Source organism: Limanda limanda, chromosome 10, assembly GCF_963576545.1.
Source record: "Limanda limanda chromosome 10, fLimLim1.1, whole genome shotgun sequence".
NCBI classification, from domain to species: Eukaryota; Metazoa; Chordata; class Actinopteri; order Pleuronectiformes; family Pleuronectidae; genus Limanda; species Limanda limanda.
Window position 1 is genome coordinate 20,076,363 of NC_083645.1, and position 21,779 is coordinate 20,098,141.

The following is a 21,779-nucleotide window of genomic DNA, read 5'->3' on the forward strand; positions in this document are numbered from 1 at the left end:
CTTGTTGTGTGTGATCTCTCTCTGTTTGTGTGTATCTATGTCTTTCTTCTGTCGGTTCGAGCTCCCTCTACGACCAAATTAAAATGGTCCAGACAACCTTTGGTTTGTGGGTCTGACCTTGTAGATAATCCTAATCTCAGTTTTCCACTGCGTAACACAACATGATGGCTAACTAACAAAGAAGTAATTTACAAATCCACAACAGCCTGAAGGCATGGCCTGGATGTTGGTCACTTTAAATCAAGTTATATACCAGCGGAAGTCTAAATTGCCATAATTTCAACTCGTCTATTTGGATGCAACATTTGAAATTAAGTGGCCGAATAAATTGAAAACACTAAACACAACCCTTTGTGATTATGCATTAGCTCTGGTGCACTGACCTCGATGTAGTGATGAGCTTTGATGAGACGAGGAATTAGTAATGAGCAGGGATTGGACATCAATAGAACACTGCTAAACTCTAAACTATACACAGTATCATGCAGGAGAAAGTGTGTTGTGTATTCTGCATGATGGAGGCAGGAAATCTGATTAGACCTTTAAAAGCTTATATTGGCTTGGCCAGAAGAGAAAATGCATGTATTGTAGAATATTTAAAAATGCATTAACTGTAATCACGAAGGGCAATTTCCCAAGATGTGCAAATATAAACAACGAGGGAACAGAAGGTTGTCCAGCAGAAATATTATACAAGAGAAATAAGATTTTTAAAAAAGTGGAAAGAAAAAAGAAGCTTTGAAGGTGATGTTACTGAGTATAAATCCAAATCCCTGAAACAACCCTCCTACTGTAGGTAAAATATCTTCCTAACTATGATTAACTTTGGACACAGTGCCCCCAGATATAAACAAACTATGTATACTAGGATTATTTACCAATTTATTTGAGAAAACTTGTAAAACTGAGTAGCGTGTTCCTGCAGTGCATTTCGCATTATCGCTAAAATGGGCCATTTTCCCCAATCTTAAAAAGGTCATCTCAATAACAAACAATTTAAGTATGAAAGTAATGGAGATGACCTACAGTGATTTCGTATGACGAATCTCCCAACCCAAAAGACAAAATTATTCAGTGCATAAGTAATCCCCATGAATATTTCAGTTTGACTGAATAATACTTGATGCCCTAAAATTCCCCTCCGCCTTTTTAAAATTGGAATATAATACAGACGAATGGGAAAATACTCTTTTCAAGATATCAGAATTCTAAACATATGCATTGTGTACACTGATAAATAAGAGCATGGCTTGACCCTTCAACTAAAACTAAATCACACTTGATGCACTTAAAAATAAGTACGGGTAGTAAAGACAATGCAATTGCAAATTAACACAAATAACGCTGCAATGTTATTATACTCACAAACTATTATGTTAACCTGGGTAGTAATCTATTATGAGCGCCCCCCCATCATGTGTTCCGCCCATTCACTATTGGTGTTTTTAAGTGCTTATTAACAAATTGGGCGTTTTTTTAAACCTCATTGTGTTCCACTGGCAGGACCAGTGAGGGCACGGGACCAAATACCATCATTATGCCAGTTGAGACTTCCGCGCTGGTGCAAAGAGGCTGGGGGGGGGATTTTGGAAAAAAAATCAAAGCACCAAAGGAGAGAAAAGTTAAGTCAAAGACAGGAAGGTCATGGCCTTCGATTTAAACAATGCAAGTGAGGTAGAATATGCACTGAGCTCAGGGCGTTCTGGGGGTCTTGTAGTGTCAAACTAAACACAAACACAATGCAACCAGGCCCCTGAAGCCCAGAGCACACAAGGCTGACTCTTTTACACACAAATAAGGTCTACAGGACCCTTCCCTTGCCGTTTCCGCTGCCAGCCAACAATAAAAAATAAAAGCTTTGTCAGGCTGTCGGCCCTTTAAAAGCAGACCTCTGCCAAGCTTTCCTAGTCTCAATCTGTTTTCACTGCGCCAGTGTTCATTATTGCCTTTGATTGTTCCTTCATCTCATTGTCGTACAGAGTGGTGGGGGGGGGGCAGGCTCTGATGTCTTTTTAAATTTGATGAAGCTGACCTGATATAAAAAAAGTGACCTCTCTCCACCAGCACTTTGCATATTGTAGGGAAATGAGATGGGAGAGGGAGAAAGACACAGAGTGAGAGAGAGAGAGACAGAGAGAGGTTGCATCCAAACATGTGCGTGTATGTGTGTGTGTGTGTGTGTGTGTGTGTGTTTGCTCCTTTGCAACGGCCTTACACACACTCACTGGTGGGATGATAAATGACCGTGCAGCGGCTCGGAGATGAAGGAGATGACTGACCCCGTCTTCCCATTTGCATGTACTGTACGTGTGTGTTTGTACGCCGGCTGCGTGGAGATGGAAATAAGTGTTGAATTGCAAGGATTCGTACGGAGGCCGGATGAATGGTGAGAGCCCGGACTGTCTGACAGCATTCAGGGATGTGTACATCATCTCTGAAGCGTTGATGGGCCCTAATGCAGAATAAGGAGAGCCAATCAGCTCCTATCTATCTACTCTGCCAGGGTGACACATGGTGGGGGTACTTCAAGGCCAGCGCGCCGCCATATTCTGCTGACAAATCATTACATTAGACATGTCGACGGAGAAGGGAGATAATAAGATTGAGTTACAGAGTTTTAGATGCATTATGAACACCTCTTGCTTCCTTGGTTCCTTCCATTTTCACTATTCTGTCCATTCGTCAATTCCCTACTTGCTTGTCACCGCTCTGTGCAAAAATAACGCTGTAGAAGGATTTTGAACTGGGACAAATTTCGTCGCGCTTTATTTTGCTCTTGTGTCAAGTGCAACAAGACCAGGTAAATCGGAGCCATTGGTTATCATTACCCGGATCAGTGTTTGTGAATCCAAGCAAACTCTGTAGAACTGCCGGTCAAGTACAATACATTAATACCAGGCTTGGAGCATTCTTTATTTCACCTTTAAATAAACATATAGAAATGCTCACTGGAGCTCAAAGCAAAGTCTGGATGTCCTTAGATAGGTAATGACATGTAGCTACTCATGGTGGTACCTCTGCCAACAAGGGGTTTTAAATTAGAAATTACTTAACACACAATTCTTATAATTTTCTTAAATTAATTAAATAAGGAAGCAGCAGGTGATATTAATCTGTGAAAAGTAACTAACAACTAATGGAGCACAGCAGTTAATAAACAAGGGTGATCAGAGGTAACGCCAGCTTCATCTTGCATCTCGTACATATTCCCTTTATTTAAATATGTTTCCTTCCATCCATCTTGTTCTATCTCTTTCTTAATTTGTGTGTATTTTCGGTGCACACGCTCACCCACTCTTAACATTAGCAAGATGGTAAATGCATTTTCCTTTGTAATTGCCCAAGCCATGCCGACGCATTCACTCTGAATGTGTGTGTGTTGTCCATGTGGATAAATGGTGATTGGCGTGTGGCTGAAAGTGGGTGGTGTAGAGTGATTAATCAGCATAATGAGTGGAGATGAGCGCTGTGCAGATGGAGCCCACACTCAGGACTGTGTCACCCAGCAGGAAGTCTCCGAGTCTCGGGGCATGTGTCGTTTGCTTCCTTGTGAAATTTCTGAGCTCATTTCTGCATGATTTTATTCTATAATCACCAAGCTCCTATTTCACAAGATGTGAATAAGCAACGTTCGCACATGAATGCAAATGCTGTCTGTCTCTTGTCAAAGTTTACCTTACAATACTGTGTACGTTCAAGAAACTTTTTTCTCGAGGAGCAATTTGTGCTGTCCGTCAAACACAAGATCTGAGTTTTCAGTTCTTCACAGGAAGCAAAAGCCACCACAGCAACCGTGTGCCATGAAATATCCGATTAAAGACGAGTTTCTTTAGAAATGAGCATTTCACAAACAAACAGAGACAGAGGGAAACTTTGAGTGATATCCCTGAGCAAAAGGCAAATGTGAGGAACTGCCGCCATGAATAAAATGAAAGTGGAGAATTTGCCAAATCATCCTCCACCGTGCGTCACATCGGGAACATGAATACATTCAAGACAGGTCGCAACATTTGAGATGAAGAAATAATAAATCCCATATTCAGTGTGTGGGTTCGACCTGATAATAAATACAATAACGTGAAGCTTTCAATTCCAATGCTGTCTTTTAACTTACTCGCAGGAGGCCTTGGACGCCTTCAGTGTGTCACCTGCTCTGCCAACATATGTTCCCTCTGTGAGCTTTCTGAATGCACTTGTGCTCAATGTGAGACCTTCCCACTGCCTCGCTCACGTAACTGTCGCTGGCACCGACTCACAGCAGCAGGAGCATTACGTGACGGGAGTATAATGCTCTAGCCCTGACATTCAGACCCGGAGCAGGAGAGGGCAACATGTTTTCTTTGGTGAAGGTTTTGATTTCATTACTTTATATTCATGTGCATAATATGCAATTGTCAATTTGATGGTGATCGTGGTGGATAATGAAGGGGAAACGGTAAGTTAGACGAAACGCTTGCTCAATTTGACTTGGATAAATGTGACCACTGAATACCGATCCCACTACACACATTTTCTGAAGAGCGTTGTCTTAATTGTCTAGTCCCAGCATCCTTCTGCACTGATAACTTAACTCAGTTGGTCCCCCCCACCCCCTTTACATTGTGACATTAGCTTGGTTCCCAGATGTTTGTGTTAACTCTCTCCCTCTCCTGAGCCTTGTTGAGCCTGTCTCTTTGTCAGCAGCCTAAGAGTCCTGGTTCATATTTATTAAAGAGGGATTTGGAAGAGGACAGAGGAACAACAGAATCTCAAACACGGTGAGTAGCTGCTTCCGTGTGGAAACAATAACCAATTTTTTTTAAACACTGAATAAAAAGGATCTAAAAAGGTCACAGCAGACGCCTGTAAATGCATCACTTCAAAAGACGTGTGAGAATTGAAGAGTTGCTTTTTATCTTGTCTCGGTTTGTCAGACTTTTTCTTTTTGTGCGTTTAAATCGGTGCCAGTGCCTCTCAGGCCTTGAGAAGAGCTACAACTATTCAAGAGCTCACAGTTAAAGCAGATTGCTGACCACTTTCTTCAGTGTATCTTGGTCAGTGGTACCTGCTGGGTGGCAAGAGAAGTGCTTTGTTCCGCTGTTCCCCACTCGTGCTGTAAAGCCGCCCAGTCGTTTGTCTGGTGCTGTGTGCAACAAGACCTCGGTGCGGAGGACACCGCTGCCCTGCTGGCAGATGGAGTATTTTTACTTTGCTAGAGAAAGGCTGAAGGTTGGTAAAGGTCAACACCTTAACTTCCTTTCTCCGCTGCGAAGCAGAGGGGGGTCTGCCGTCTCATAACGTGCACGCTGCACTTTCTGCCAGATTGTGAGCCAATTAAAGGTTATCAGAGCTCAGAATAATAGTCCTGCAGGGCGCCTCTCTGGATAGGACCCATCTTAATACTGTGCATATTACCCAACCATCTTTTACAAGTGTCTGGGATCCAAGCAGTGGGGAGGAGGCATATTACTGGGCAAGTTATTATTGATAAGCCATGTGGGAAAGGACATATATATCAGCACAAAGGTAACTCTTATATATAATTATTCCTCCCAGGTAGGGGAGACCTCGGACAATGCCCAAGGATGGTTGGGAAAAATATCTAAAAATAAAAATCTCACATACAACACTCGTGCACACAACACAGTGAATCTCTGTCAATATTATCGTGAAATCAAATCTTCTATTTGCAGTTCAACCCCTAAGGTCTACACCCTCTTCTACGGATATAAAACATAAACAAAAGATAATAAGACTGCAGCAACGGTTGACATGAGGACATTGCAAGAAATATTAGTGCAGATTGAGGCTCATGCAGCCCAATGATGCATCTTCACCTCGGATGCACCTGGCCCGCTTCCAATTAATACCTTCTGAGACAAGGAAAACAAAAAAATAAAATAGGAGCAAAAACAAGTAGCCTTTAGGAGGCTCATCAATCACGGTTTAAGACAAAGGCAAAAGGAAAGGAGGGTGGAGTTGAGGAGACTCTGCCAAGTGTTGTCCTTCACCATCCATTATAAGAGGCTGAATGGGGGGGGGGTCTCTGTGGTCCACATGAGAATGAGCAGACTGACTTGTCCAAATTAAAAGACCATACCGAAATGGGGTTGCCAAGCTCCCAGCCAGACACCGCAAATTAAAAACTACACATTTTTCTTTTCACATGAACATGGACAAAGAGTGGCTCTGTCACACACCCACACACAAACACACATTTCTCAGAGGATAAAAATAAGCGTGTGTGCATGTGTGTGTGTGTGTGTGTGTGTGTGTGTAGATATGCGGGTGTGTGAGTGAGTGAGAGACAGTGAAGAAACTAACACACCACACTGAACATCAGTCTTACCTGGATGAGTGATTCGCTCAGTCTTTCCTCGTCCACCTCCAGCACAATGTCCCGGATCTCTTCATAAGGCAGGCGGAACGAGCCCAGGAAAATTGCTGTTGTGATGGAGAGAGAAGAGAGTCATTTCCTCTCCTTTTTTTTTTTTTATAAGACTGCAGGGTTCAAAGAGACATTTCAGCACTCATCGCTCCTCAGACAAAATGACCACAGACCTAACTTGTCACTTGGAAAAACTAATACACTTTTTGCCCCTCAACAAGATAGCTTGTGTCGCCCGGGAAAAAAAAAATGGAAGAAAAACATCAACATTTACCCCAGACAGTGAAAGGTATTTCAACGGAACGGTAATACCACCCCTGCTTGATTCTGAATAAAAAAATCCACAAACAACAAAATAACAACAAAAATAATAGCAATATTAATGGTAAAAAATAGGAATATACGAGCTGCACTTTTTAACGATAATGGTGTCATCTAGGGAAAGTAAGTGGTTTTGTTTGGGCGGATGGGAAGCAGCCCACTGCATTTGCCTGAGGGGACAGCCTCGTGGGTGTGTTAATCTCCAGGTGGGGTGTCTACAGTGGAAATTGGAGCTGATGGTGTATCCAGGTGGAAGTCACAGGTGGAGGTTTGATAATGAGTTGGAGGAGACTCACTCAACAGCTGTTATACGGCTACAGCACTGGGACCTGATGTCTGTATTCTACGTGCAACAAAAGGAGGTCGGGAGTCTTTTCTCCTCCTTTTTAATTATCTGTAACTTTGTTATCCATTCACTCACACGTAACGCCATTTATAATGTTTTTGTCGTGTGGTGTAAAGTATGCTTGTACAACATTACATTTCATTTAGCTGACGCTTTCATCCAAAGCCATTTACAATAAGTGCATTCAACCATGAGGGTACAAAACCCTGAACAACAAGAATCATGTAAGTACAATTATCTTCTAGAAAGCCAAACTACAAAGTGCTATATGTAAGTGCCGTATAAGTGCTGCTAAATATATATTTTTCTGTTTAATCAAAGGTGTAGTCAGAAGAAGAGATGTGAAGACTTTCTGCTGTCCTGATGTGAATGGAGAGCTTGTTCCACCATTTAGGAGCCGGGACAGCAAACAGTTGTGATTTAGTTGAGTGTTTAGCTCGCAGTGAGGGAACAACAAGCCGATTGGCAGATGCAGAGCGGAGTGGGTGGGCTGGGGTGGGAGGTTTGACCAGGTCCTGGATGTAGACTGGACCCGATCCGTTTGCAGCACGGGACGTAAATACTAGTGTTTTGAAACGGATGCGGGCAGGTACTGGTAACCAGTAAAGGGAGTGGAGAAGTGTGAGTGAATTTAGTTTAAAGACCAGTCGGGCTGCTGCAGTCTGGATGAGAAGGGGTCTCATCTCCTGATGTTGTGCTGTCTGTATCTACAGGAAACTGGTTGTTAAAGTCATGTTGGCAGTAAGGGAAGAGTAGCTTGTATTCACTAAACTTTAAACATCCTGGCTTTAATGTTTCGGCTTTTGATGTCAGTGACTGTGAACCTCAGAATGAAAGGGAAGTTTATACCATATAATAAAAAAATAAATCGCCAACAAACCACATTTTGTTGTTGACGTTCATTTATTTATAAATGTACCCCATTGGTTTTACTGCATCTTCACTGAGCTACATTACTGTCTAATGGAAGTTCCTTCCGTTCTCGTTTGTTGTTTTACTGCTGTATGTTCCTTATTGTCTCTTGATGTCCAACTTTTGTTGCCATCTAGCAGATGCATCTTTACCTTTCTAGTTGCTCTGTGCCACTGTGGAGTGTGGTAAACCCGCACATGTTTTTGTCATTTACTAGCTGTGTGCTAGTCTAACTGTGGCACAAAGAGAAGAGAAGTAAAGGTAGATTCTGCAGCAAGATGAAAGTTTGGTCTAGTGGTTTAACATCTAAGAACTAGTGTATCCGTTATGGAATTCAAAGATATTTTAAAGACTATTGTGACAATTAATCATTATTCCCTTTTTCAAAATTATGTTGAAAACAGACTGCAAATGAGCTGATGAGCTGGTTGTTCTTGGTTTGAGGTCTGAACTCAATGCACAGTGCACTCTAAATAAATCAAGAAGTGTGTTGTCATTAAGTGCATTGTTATTGTTGCTGTACCCGGCTCCGTGTTCCTCCACAGCTCGGATCACATAATTGCATATTTTCTCTTTACCCAGACGTCTTACTCTTTTCTTTTATTCACAGCATGGTGTGTCAACCAATACAGAAAAAAAACAACATTGTATATCATTTTTCAACCCTTTGCTTTAGAAACAAAGTGAAGTGGGTCACGGAATTATTCTCATTGTAGGATTATAGTCAAGATAGATCTCACTGGGTAATAATATGTGTGGGCCCCTTATGTCTGCATTTTCTCTTAATTCAGGTCTTAGCCAGAAGTCAAAAGCTCACCTGCAGCCTATTGAAAAAGCCACAGGTAGGGACAGACAGACGGACAGATGGCAGACAGGATATATTTGGAGTATGAATAACCACTGTACCATGAATACTTAAAGTGGCACTGACATCCCCATCATTCACATTGCTCCACTTCCCACTGAACCTTCCATACCGCGACACATGAAAGGGAGTTTACAGGGTTCCGCAGCAGCCGGTGAAAATGATCTACGATGCTGATGTGTCTCAGCGACTCGGGGAAGCTGTGTAGGACAACATGCGTCCCGCCCCTCTCCGTTCTGGAAGTGAGATTTTTCTGCACTTATTCCTGCTTCATGACAAATTCAAAGCCCATCTGCTCGGGCGGTAATCAAAGATGGCAGAGACACCTATCAACATTCTGGCAGCCCGTGCGCGAGCGCGGTGACATGCGCACACTGGCACATTCGGAAATGTGCAAACACACACACAGACGCTTCTACGTGTCATCCTTATGTTCATGCCACATGCCCCTCTCTGACATCAGACCCCAATATTTTGCCTGATGAACTCATTCATCCGCCCTCTGTTCATGGGAGATAATGTATCAGCGGCACACAGGATGGAAATTGGTTTCGAGGCACAAATAACGGTTGGTGTTTCTCTGATTTACATGCATCCCCCCTGCTTATTTTAACATTTTGGTCGGCTTCCAGTTCTCATCCACAGTATGCAGCACCACCTATAAACACACGCAGTTTACAGTGTGCACTGTGCCACTGCATACCCTTCTCCGTGTCCTTTAAGGAAGACAGGGAGGAGAGACATGGACAAACAAAGGGGCTGGCGTAGGGGTTGCACGGAGGGCGACCTGTAATCTCAGCAGTTGACATGCATATTTCATGAGGTGTCATCATCTACATAGTATCTCTGAGGTAATGTGTATCAAGGCTGAGGCTAAAAACCCCAAAGAGCTGGGGAAACAATAAGAAATGCTCTACCCACCAATTAACACAACACTGCCAGCAGTCACTCTGCTTTTTTGGTGTGTTTTTTTTTGGTGTTTTGAATTCAAACAACATTTCATGGGCTTAAAATCAAGGGGATTCATACCGAGGTGCCAAGGCTGAGCTGTTTGTGGAAATTTGAGGCAGAAGGCCTGAAATTAGCCTGAAATACAAAAAAAAACATCCCATCCACCACACTAAAATAAAGAAAAGCTTGGTGGTTCAGATAAATAAACCAGCATTCACTAGACATTTAGTTCACTTCTAGGGATTAAAATCCCCTACATGCAGCTTTAGTGCTCGGTTCTGATAGAAATTTGCTTTACACATGATTCCAGACAAGGAGCCTGAACACAGTCTATATGCACTTGTGGCGACTGCTAAACAACTGCCAAGAAAACATTTCCCCAAAGGACTTAGCAAAATACTATCAACGTGAAGGAGCTTTCGACTGTTTGTTTCCCACAAACAGCTTTGTTGATCTGTTTTTGTGGGGGTATGAAAAGGCCTGGAGTGGCGTGGAAAACAACACTGACATTTCTGATATAAAAGGTCGTAGTTTAGAGAGAGAGTGTGAAGCAATGGTGTTAAAGGTGTGGTTATCTGCTGGGAAATGTCAGCTTTATAAAATGTAACTGTAGATACTTACAAAGATTCTGTGCTGTCTTAGAGTCCAAGATGCGAAGCTCTTTCACCTTCTTCTTGAATTGAGGCGTCCTGTTGTCGATTTCATCCTTCGCTTCTTTTTTCACTACAGGGGGAAAAGCAACGTTTTCACAATTAAACATTTTTTTAACAACTGTACGTCAGGTTATTTAATCACAATCTCACACTGGCTGCTTTCAGTTGTATGAAAAAATAAAGATTTAAATGACATTCACAAAATGTTTATTCATCATTTGCTACAACAAGGTGAAATAAACAATTTGCATGCATTCAAATGCAAATACATTTATGCATGTTAAAACAGGAGCTGATGGGCCGAAATGGGTAAGACAGCAACAGATGGCATAAACCAATTAAACACCACAGTTTCCATACAGGCCAACTTGAATATTTTGGTTCAATATCACTCTTCTCTTAATAAACGACAAAAACAAAACGGCTACTATCAACAAACCAACAAGGATGCAGGGATGCATCCTACAACATGAAAAATAATTTGAGAAAGACAGAGAATTGGACATATCATGGTGTAAAATTCATGCCATGTCTTTTAAAATATGTTCTACTCCTTGTGTCCAGAGCTACACTGGTGAGGCTGCTACACTCATGGTTTAACATAAAGCCGATGAAAGAGAGATGTGATGGATGACGGCCTCCTTCATCATCCCACTGACACTACATGATGTGCAATATCATCAGATGCAGCTTCAGAGCACGCTCCTTTAGATACATTTCCCCTCTTCATTTGTTTGTGTGCGCCAACATTTCTGTCATGGTGACAGTGGGTAGATGGCTGATAGGAGCGGCTCCTTCCCTTAGGCCCTGTCCGTCAACTTGCTCGAGCCAAGGAGATAATTGTGTTACCCCCCGCCCCAGAATCTCAATCTCCATTAAATGCTCAGTGTGTAGAATTTAGTGACATTTAGTGGTGGAGTTGCATGTTGTAGATGAACACCCCCCCACCTCATCCTCCCCTTCCCAACAAAGACAACCTGTGGTAGCCTTTCTGTTGTCCTAAAAACTCAAAACGTGTTTAGTTTGTCCAGTTTGCCTCCGTAGGGTGGACCCACTCCTGATGTAAATATATAACAATCAAAAGTATTTAATTACAAGGCCCATTCCAGGTTAAACAAAACAAGGATTTGTACACTTTAGATAATTCAACACTGGTGAAAACACAACTTTCATTTTCTGCCAATAGATCCTTTTCAACTAAAAAGCTTACACACCGAACTTCTAAGTCTCTGTTACCTGACTGAACAAAACAGACAAATTGGTCTGAATGAAGAGAACTGCGTTTTCATAATGAAGACATTATTAAGTCCAACCCTGTGTCATTGTGTACTACTCTTTATTTGTACCCATACATGTACATGTACAAACAAAAGTACTGAGAGTAGGTGAATGAGGTAGCAGAAGGGGAGAGAGTTGGATTTTCTACACAAAAGAAACAATAAAAAGCAGCAAAATTAAATTAAACAAAAGAGTTCCTCAGCCCCTTCTGTCTCCTCCCAATGGCTCAGGGAGAGGCAGCTCGCTTTGTTGCTAATCATCACAACTGCTCTGTTTAAACTCAAGGTGGGAGTCTCCCAGGAAATGTAGAACAAACAAGCTGCTCCCATAGCGCTGGCTTGCATATTTGAAGAAACAATCAAAGAGGCAACATCTCCAGGGCACCCAGAAGAAGCAATGCTGAAGGCACCTGCCTAACTCAAGTGCTCGCTGTCAACACATGTCATCAGGGAGGCAGTTGTTTACTGTATTAAGAAGTGCTAAAATGGGTGTTAAGTATGAACCGATGCTACATAGAGTATTATGTTTTGATTTTCTGTCAAGATCAGAGGAGGTTTCTTTAGAAACAAACAGAACTCTGCACTCTAACTTAAAAAGTCTACTCGGAGCACAGAACACAACAAGCAGATTTAACTTTGGACTCGGTGGAGCTGAGAGAAGCTCATTGGCCAAAGACTTTTCTGTTGAGGGAACATTTGTGAATGGAAATTGACAATTAAAATGGAGTTGCTGCCACTAAATTTAAAATGAGTAATGAAGAATGAAGAAATGCAGAAGAGGGAAGGAAGGAAGGAAGGGAGGGAGGGAGGAAGGAAGGAAGGAAGGAAGGAAGGAAGGAAGGAAGGAAGGAAGGAAGGAAGGAAGGAAGGAAGGAAGGAAGGAAGGAAGGAAGGAAGGAAGGAAGGAAGGAAGGAAGGAAGGAAGGAAGGAAGGAAGGAAGGAAGGAAGGAAGGAAGGAAGGAAGGAAGGAAGGAAGGAAGGAAGGAAGGAAGGAAGGAAGGAAGGAAGGAAGGAAGGAAGGAAGGAAGGAAGGAAGGAAGGAAGGAAGGAAGGAAGGAAGGAAGGAAGGAAGGAAGGAAGGAAGGGAGGAAGATGTCAGATGCTTCCTCTGAGCAGTATATGTGGACTGATGGGCCCTTGAGGACTACGGAGAGAATGACTATAGAAGGCTTATTTCAACCAAATGGATTTCCACAACACAAACGTTTTTTATTTATTTCTAACATTTCCAAATAGTTGCCGGTTGCTAGGGACTACATGCACCACATGGCACCGGACTTAGGGCAACTTACATTTTGATCAAAAGATTCAGTCTTGTCTTTTGTACGTGTGCAGACGCATGCCCATCTCTTTTTTTTCTGCCAGGAAAGCTTAACCTGTCTAACAATGTAGTTCCATAACAGCTGATCAAAGTGCTCGCCAAAACTTAAACGTGTTTTACTTCTTGTCCGGCGGCTAAAAAATAATACTCTGACAACAATGCCATCCCTCTTGGACAGATTTATATTTGTTAATGGAATCTCCCAAGCCTTCACACTGAGAAGAGCCATTTGTGATGAGGAGAGTGGGGGAGGTTTGTTTTTTTGGCAGCTCTCTGGTTGTCTGAAGCCATTGTGAAAGATTATGACTTAAAGTCACATCAGATAGAAAAAGATAATGTCCTTTCATGACACATGTTTTTGTTGACTTTGAAAAGTTACAGATGACGTATCCTTTAAGTTATAAGATTAAAATGAGATACTGTGACAGCGTAACACAAATATCCATTCACTTTCATTTTCAATCTGACTGATGACGGGTTGTCAGATTAATTGAAAGAACCTGTCTCTGTTAGACACAGTGTATGCAATTTCATAAGACCTTTCCTAAATTGCTTAGCCACATATCAAACATTGGGGGATTCTCAGATTTGCAGATATGTAGCAGCACTTTTTCTGGATGGCGGCGGGGAAAGATAAATGGTCGAGACTTCTTTCCAATCCATCAGTCTTCCTGACTGAACCGTCTGAAAACAGCACTTATAGAGACAGTGGAAGAGGCCAAAGAAAAAGCCTCAACAAAAAAGTCAAATAAATGACCCTGAGCTTTGAATTGTATCAAAGCATGACTAGAACAAATTGAAGTACAGTACAAAAAATATATATATATATATAATACAGCTTTTCCACACACATTTCAGTATCAATTATTTATACAAATCTTCCCCAAAAGAATGTGATGATGAATGATTTAAATTTTGTATAGTTTTGTAAAAATGAGACACTGCTTTAAGAATATGATACAACAGTTAAGAGATTATCCAAAGCAGAGATTTCTATGACTCCTTTCCTCCTCTGAACTGTGAAGAATGAGCCCACTTGACCTGGTTTAAATCATATCAGGTTCTCCAAGGTCGGAGACCAAACATATAATTACTTAAATTACTCAAGGTCTACTTTAGCCTTTTTTTGAAACAGTTGGAGACAAATGCAATTCTTCTGTGTCAGGTTGTCTTACAGGCTGTTAATTGTTGCTGAATTAAATAAGGTGCCTGCCATGTAGGTAATTTTCAGGAGACCTCAGTCCAGGAAAGATCGGAACAATCTGTTGAAATATTAACAATGACTTCTAAGCTTTGCACCCACTGCAAAATGCAGAATTCAACTTCCTCATAGCTGATTCTTGGGCCAGGTGGGCCTCTTTAGGTAATAATAAGGTCAAATGCATTTAACTTGATAATTGGCCATGCGAGGTTGAGGAGAGACAAGCAGCTATGATTTGTCAATCGTTAGTATTTGAAACTGAATCACTGTTACATATTAACTTACTGGGGTGAGGAACTTTGAGATGCGTGTCATGGAGGAAGCGTTTCAAAATCATGTTTTAACAAAACACATGAAAGATTCACCGGAGCCAACATAAACACATGAAGAGAACACACATTCCATTAACTGAGGGGGAGTGGATGCTTGCTTCGTGCCAAAAGGAGTCACCAAACTGATAGAGCTCTCATTGGAAAAACACATGAATGTTTGAGCATACACAGATTTGGCTTATTAACGATGACTTGGCAACTATGCTAAGCCTTCTCTGTGGGGTTTGGACTGAGGTATACCCTGGGGAGGCGCCGTGATAAAAGAGTTCTCCAACACTTGGACATCCAGTCTGTTTGCTGGCCCAGAATCACTGTGCTGGTTGCCTTCCATGCGATATCTCCCTCAAGACGTTCATAAAACCCTGGGCATTACAAAGCTAAACACTACCACATGTTCACTTCCGGACACAGACTCTCCGACTGAGCCCCACTACCAGACACCATGCATGCGGGGGCCTTGAACAGAAATAAGAGAAACTGCAGATGACAGGTCTTCAACAAACATATTTAAAGGCAAAGGAACACAGAGTGGAACAGACAATGTGGAGTCTGGTCCTCTCCGAGGCAATTTATTCCCTCAAATGTGCAATCTGCCTGCAAACATGTTTCCTGTCCTCCATCTCAGGGACTCACAATGAGGAGTGAGCTGCTGGAGAGCTGCCAGCCAGTCTGAAGGAGATGGGTTCTGAGGAGGAATCACTGGCCTTGCCTGACCCACAGAAATACCAGTTCCACAGAGGTGGTTTATGTTGCATATATAAATGTATTGTGTTGATTATATATGAAAGCTAACTGAATGGTACTTTTGGAAGATGTAGACAGAGGCTCTGATCAAATGTAGTATACAAAGGTGTGTGTCTTTTCTTTCGCCCATCCTCATTGATTTGAAGGGGGTGGTCAAAATAATAGAGACAACTGTCAAAACACCATGTAGTTCAGCAGCAGCACAAATAACAGCCTGACAAACTGTCCAACAGTTTAATACACACCTCTTCAATAGAGTTTCAACAAAAGGTAAACATTTGTAACAAATGAATGTTTTTAGGGGGAAGAGTGACACGAGTTGGACGTATGTTTACAACACAGAGACTAAGTTAAGTGTCCCAGGAGTCTGCTTATGGTTTCCGTTGACATATGCTGGCTTATGCGATCGTGAATTCATCTTCCTGGATAAGATTGTCTCATTCTGCTCCGTTCCGAGGCACCTGACAGAGGACATGTTTGTGAGACAGACCTGAACCCTGGAACGATTGCAACCAGGTGCTCCATCATCACAATGGGCCCATTCATTGTGAATTGGAAGTGTGTACATTATTTGGCCGCACCAACTCAATCATAGACCTCCATCCACCCTGCTCTACGTATTTGGCTCCCTGCGACTTCGCCATCTTCTCCAAAATGAAATTCAAGCTGAATGAGATTGCGATCCGATGAGATCCAGCGCGTGTCACAGATGGTGTTCGACGCTCTCGCGGATCAGGACTTCCAGGGAGCATTCCAAGTGTGGCAGAAGTGCTGGGAGGGATATACTGCCACACAAGGTGGCCACTTTGAAGGGGATGGAATCATAACTTAAATCAGATACGGTTTTTACTCGTCAGAAGTGAAGTCTGTGAACTTTGTGATTGCAGCTTGTGTGCGTGTGTGAATCTGCGGGCATGTGTGTTCTTCCTTTGGAATTGAGTATCTCTACATATTAACTCATGGTGAACCATAGGAATTGCTAAACATCTCATGGCATGATAACAAATTGTTAGAGGGCAAACAAAGCGCCAGGCCCAGTCGTTGCTGAAATAATGAGTGAGACCTCCAACAATACAGAGCACACTACAGATCTGAACGCACAACTTGCCAAGTGAAATCCAGCTGTGACCAATTTCTCCCGTAGACTAAGGCTAAACAGAGGTTGCGTTCTCAACCCTAAAGACAATTTGCAGGGCAGAGACAAACAACTCCATCCATTCCTCCTGCTATCATAGTTCTCAGAAGCATACTCCCACACACAAGTCCCTCTCACTTCCAGACATTCCTATATTTCTTCACTTTCAGTTTTGAAATATGCACTGACTGTGTGTCCAAAGACAGAAAACTAAACATGTGGTCTTTTCTCATAGCGATGAAACATCAACTTCAAGGTATTTGGATAAGCTATTGGGTTTGATAGTATATAACCTTGACAGTGCCAAGGTGCCCAAGCAAGTTTTATTTTTTTAATTTTTTTTTTAGAAATACTTCTCAGCTCAAGGTGAACCATTAGATTGGAGCTGCAGTTGGGGGAAGAGATGGAGCTCTCAACCATGCAATCATCATCATCCCTAATGATAACAGGGAGTGGGGGAAGTGGTTGATAATGATAATGATGATGGAAACTGTGGATAGTGTGGTAAGTATGAGTGCATGCACACTAGTGTGTGTCAAAACACAGTCCCAAAAATATGGATGCACCTGTTTGGTTTTTAGGCTTGCTAGTTCTCTGGAGCTATCCGTCCCACCATCGAAAACCATCTGGTTCTGGTTATCTAAGATGTCTAAATAAAAGGTGTGTATTCGGAGCAGGATGTGTCCTGCAGAGTGACACTGTGACCCGTGGGCCAGTAATGTTTTCAGTATGCAGGGAGAGGCTCAGCCCACGGTGGAAAGTACACAGCTGGACCTGGAACAGGGCCCGGTAAGAAAAACTCCCACTCTTCTAATTGAAACAACACAGATCTCCCTTAGTGACCCACTTCCCAGTTTCTATTCCAAGAGGAGAGTGGTACACCTACAGATGATAAATACTTTCTATGGAAATTATAAGAATCTGTCAAGTAAGAAGAATCAAAGCAGTAGTGTGTGGGTTTAACGTGATAATATGTACTTATTACTCAGTTAATGGCTTTAATTAGTTTTTTTTTTCTTGTACATGTAAACCCTGACATATGTACAATCTAAATGTCTAAATCAAGAATCCACAGCCAATATCCATTAGATCGTTTACATCTAAATTCAACCTGAGAATAAGTTTGTATTGATTACAGGAGATGGAATGAAGCTGCAGTGTCTCTCCTGGGTCACAAATCTGCCATCACAACAACATAGAACAAATGAGTCCAAAACAGACTGTGGAAATGTAATAAATAACCAGAACAAACCAATGTTGAACATAAAAAAACCCACAAAGCAACGACTCTGAGCATTGACACTGATATGGATCTTGGTACAGCTATTGAACGAGTACATTTAATCTGCCCACACGTATACATGACTGTTGTTCTCTCTGTCTCAGAGGCAAGGAGTGTGGGAAGGCTCTGACTCTCTGCCTCTCAAATTGGTCATGGAGACATGCTCCTGGGGGCAGTGAATGGACTGAGCCTGACAGCCAATCAGTTGGAGGAAACTATTCACTGGTTGTGCCAGGGCAGCTCGTTGTGACCCAATGCGCTTGAGCACTGGTGAGAAGGCATAAGCTGGTGGTCCAAATGGCTGCCCCTGGCGTCCGCTAAGACCCCGGCATGCTGTCCACCTCAAGCATTCAGCAGACAACGCAGACGCTGGGCCTGTGTCACTGGGAGGGAATGAAGAACAGAGATTTGAAGCTAAGGCTGTTCCTTGGACAGCTGGCAGGATTACTGATGTCCCCATGGTCTCTATTACCTCTCCAACATCGGGCTACATGGGACCAAGCCCAGGGAGAACCCCCCCGACACATGGTGAAAGAAGCTTTTTAAAAGATGTTCACCTATACCGCTGATCACCTGTTAGATATTGCATATATGTGTCTGTTGGCTGTCTGGGTAAAAGTTACATGAGAATGACAGGCTGTGTTTCGCCCCTGTGGTTTCACAGATACACGTCTAGCCTTGGAGCCAGGCTATTCCAAACACCCCTTGGTTTACAATGAACTGGATTTTTCCTTATTCCAAATCAATATTCTTATGCCACACTGTGGAACAATGCATGTTTTTCTTTGAACACATGGGTAAAATAGGACAAAATATCTCTCCTGGATGCCATTTATACTGTCTGCTACAGAGGAAAAATGCTTGGGTTTTTGTCTGTGCAGTGGCTGTCCTACTTTGGAGCGTGTTCGACAAGGTTGCATTTTGTTCATTTGTTAGCTGACATTACATAATCTGCCCCCTTTCTTTCTTTTATAACACAGATATTCCTTTACCCTTTCATACACAGCCCTGCTCCTTGTTTATTATTCTTCAGTATGGAAATACTAAAGTAAAAAGTAAAAATAAATAGAACTTTTATTTTTCTTCTGTCACAAGACATTTAGTATCATCTGTTTGTGCCCTTAAACTTTAACTTGTATTTAGGCCACATAACTATTGATGCATTTTCTCTCAACCTTGGATCAATACACAACTAACTGTAAACTGTGGCCTGTGTAATTATAAACCGTCGAAGGCCATACCCGCGAGTAAAGAGACAGAAAGAAGTTATTAAAACCTAAATATTTTTTATTTAGTCTCTCTCTATCCCTGAAACATGCAGGTGTATCTAAGCAAGGAGCTAAGACGAGTGACTCATGAAAGGTTGTCAAACAAGGGAAAGACAACCGTGGCTATGTTTTATTTTTAAGAAATTCACTCAAGTATTATCTCTTCTTCTTGTGAAGGTTAACCGATAGGTTGATCCAATTTGTCTACCGAGGCATGAAAGGACTTAAGAAATACTTCACATTCCTGTGCTGGAGAATGTCAAGGTTTGCTGAGAGATGTGGGCAAGAGGAGGGGAATGACTTTCTCTCTTTCTGGCAGCTTGACTTCACGCTTGTTAGTAGAAATAGGTTTATCCTTGGCAATCAACAGGGAAGGGACAGACATAAACAGTATAGCTGTAAGTCCCCAATCACATAAAAGGCAGCTGGTGCCATGTCTGCCGCTAAAATGCATGCATTGCAACCCCCCCCCCACCACCACCACACACACACGCACACAAACACACACATACATACACGTACATAGAATAGAAACGCTGGGTCGGGAGTGTTGTTGAAGCAGCAACAGCTTCCTTCATGTCACCTCTTGATAACTATTCCTCGCACAGCTGCAGAGAAGCGTGTGCTGGTGACATGGCGGTGTCAAAGCAGGCCTGCCCTGATTAAAGATGCACCATGCGGCACCTGGGCATGGAGTTAAAAGCGAGGCAGGGAGAATATGAGCGTAACGAGAGGCACTCAGTCGTGAACTGCATTTGGATCTATGAAAAAAAAACCTGCAGAAGGTTGCTGAGCTCCTCAGCTGCCCCGATGTTTGCCAGGACTACTTCTCTGTCTATCTTCCTCCTGTGATCTATTTTGATGAATATACATCGTGGCTGTTATCAAACATTCTGATGAAACCCGGTAACATCTTCAATGCAAACGCTGCAGTGTGACCATCACGCCACGAAGCCCTCCAGGCACAGTCAGCCACCATTAGCGTGTTAACATTTTGTGTCACAGTAAGCACTGAACTGAAAAATGTCAAAACTAGATATCGTGCTACTGCATGTACACCTAACAGTGTCCTATTTATAGATGTATGCTTAGAATTTAAGCGACAGAGTAATTGGAGGTGAGGAGTACTCATGTGGGAGATGTGACCATGTGGTCAAGGACAGCTAAGATAAGATACTCCAAAGAAATACCGACGAGTAGAGGGAGAAAAAGGCCTGCATCAGAACTGAGTGACTCAGACACTGTGGCCTTCTAGTACATGGAAACCACTTCCTATGAAATAAGTACTTCAGAGAAGTCACTTTTTCCACTGGCTGCGAACAGACATGTAATAAGAGACGTGAGAGACATAATTGTCGGGAGAGACATTTGGAAGACGACAGGATCTCTTAAGAAAGCCGACGAGACCTTGATGAGTGCTCAGAGAGAGCGGAACCGTAAATAGACGCAGACAAATGGACACCTCGTGTGAAACCCATTATAATTGCATGACATGAAAAAGCAGCAAAACCAGTAATTATTTTAAATTGGGATTACGAGAGTGCACCCCCTGACACAACACAATGTACAGTACAGGGTTCAAATCTTGATTACAAGTATCCTTTGTTTAGTCAGCGAGGCTAACATCAGGTGGGTCAGGCTTAATGAGTGATAATTACAGACTGGCTTTCGTGCTCAAAGAGACGGCAGGAGGTCAGAACCCTGTATGTACAGCAGGCTTCTGTCTCTGACACCACACGCCTGTTGACTCCTGTAGTTGTACTGTAGTTGGATTCTGGACTTGTGCTCCAGTGGAATCGGGGGGGTACCCGTGGTGTTTTTGGGCACCGAGCGCCCCCGACCATTTAAGTGTGGCCAACATCTTAGCGAGTAATGCTGCTGTCTAGAATACTTTACCATATTATCCTGTGCTAAAAAGGATATTGAGGCACTGACTCTTAGATAAGTTTCCTTTGTGAAGTGAAGCATGTTATCAGAATAAAAACAGATCAATAAAAGATTATAATGATGACCGATAATTATACTAGTTTCCATCCTCAAGCTACAACATACTGTGACAGAAGTAATGACATTCAAGCAGTACACCTCAATTACACACAATTCTTGTTAATTCTAAAGTTTATTCTGCAAGCAATCTGGACATTTAATCCAATGCACATATAAGCAAAACTGAAAGGGTGGAGACTGAAAGCAAAACTGTTATTGAAGGGATTTCAGTCAATTAATATCTTTGATGTTCAACACATATCTATCAAACCTAGAGTGACTTCCCAGTGAAAAAGAGCAAATGAATGCTACAAACTATTTTTTTACTAGCAGGATCTCATAGATGTCTATCATGGTGATGTGTAGGATGAGCAGTGAACTCAGGGATGTCCAGATCGGATCAAAAAGTCCAAACAGCCTCCTTTAGGTCACTGAGCCTGCATCTACATTGCGTAAGGGCATGTGGTGAAACACACACTATGCTTTAATAAAGTTGCTGTGCGGTGCTGATCAAAAGCAAGTGCACAGACTTCTGCTGCTCTAAGCCTTTTCTGTAGGTGCTGCTGGATGAAGGGGAACTGCGTGAGGGCAAATACATATCCAATGGCCTAAGATGATCTTGGGAATGTGTGTTCTCTGTGCAGTTGATTTGGCCTGGTCAGCCGACTCCACTGCAATCTCTCTCTCTCTCACACAAATACACACAAACACACACACATACTCGCACACTGGCCTTGATCTTGACATGTGCCTTTAGAATCTTTTGGACTCCCTGGTCCAATCCCCTCTGTGGCTGACTGAAACAACCTCTGTAAAC

General features: G+C 42.4%; 1 protein-coding gene across 3 annotated transcripts in view; it reads right to left on the reverse strand.

Moving 5' to 3' along the window:
- The window catches only part of diaph2 (diaphanous-related formin 2), a 344,506-nt gene that overhangs the window by 141,980 nt on the left and 180,747 nt on the right, over positions 1 to 21,779 (reverse strand). For all 3 annotated transcript variants that reach the window (XM_061079060.1, XM_061079061.1, XM_061079059.1), the window contains 2 exons: positions 10,384 to 10,485; positions 6,329 to 6,423 (listed from right to left, as the gene is read on the reverse strand). In XM_061079060.1, coding sequence (XP_060935043.1) covers positions 6,329 to 6,423; positions 10,384 to 10,485 — 197 coding nt within the window. The remainder of the gene's footprint in view (positions 1 to 6,328; positions 6,424 to 10,383; positions 10,486 to 21,779) is intronic.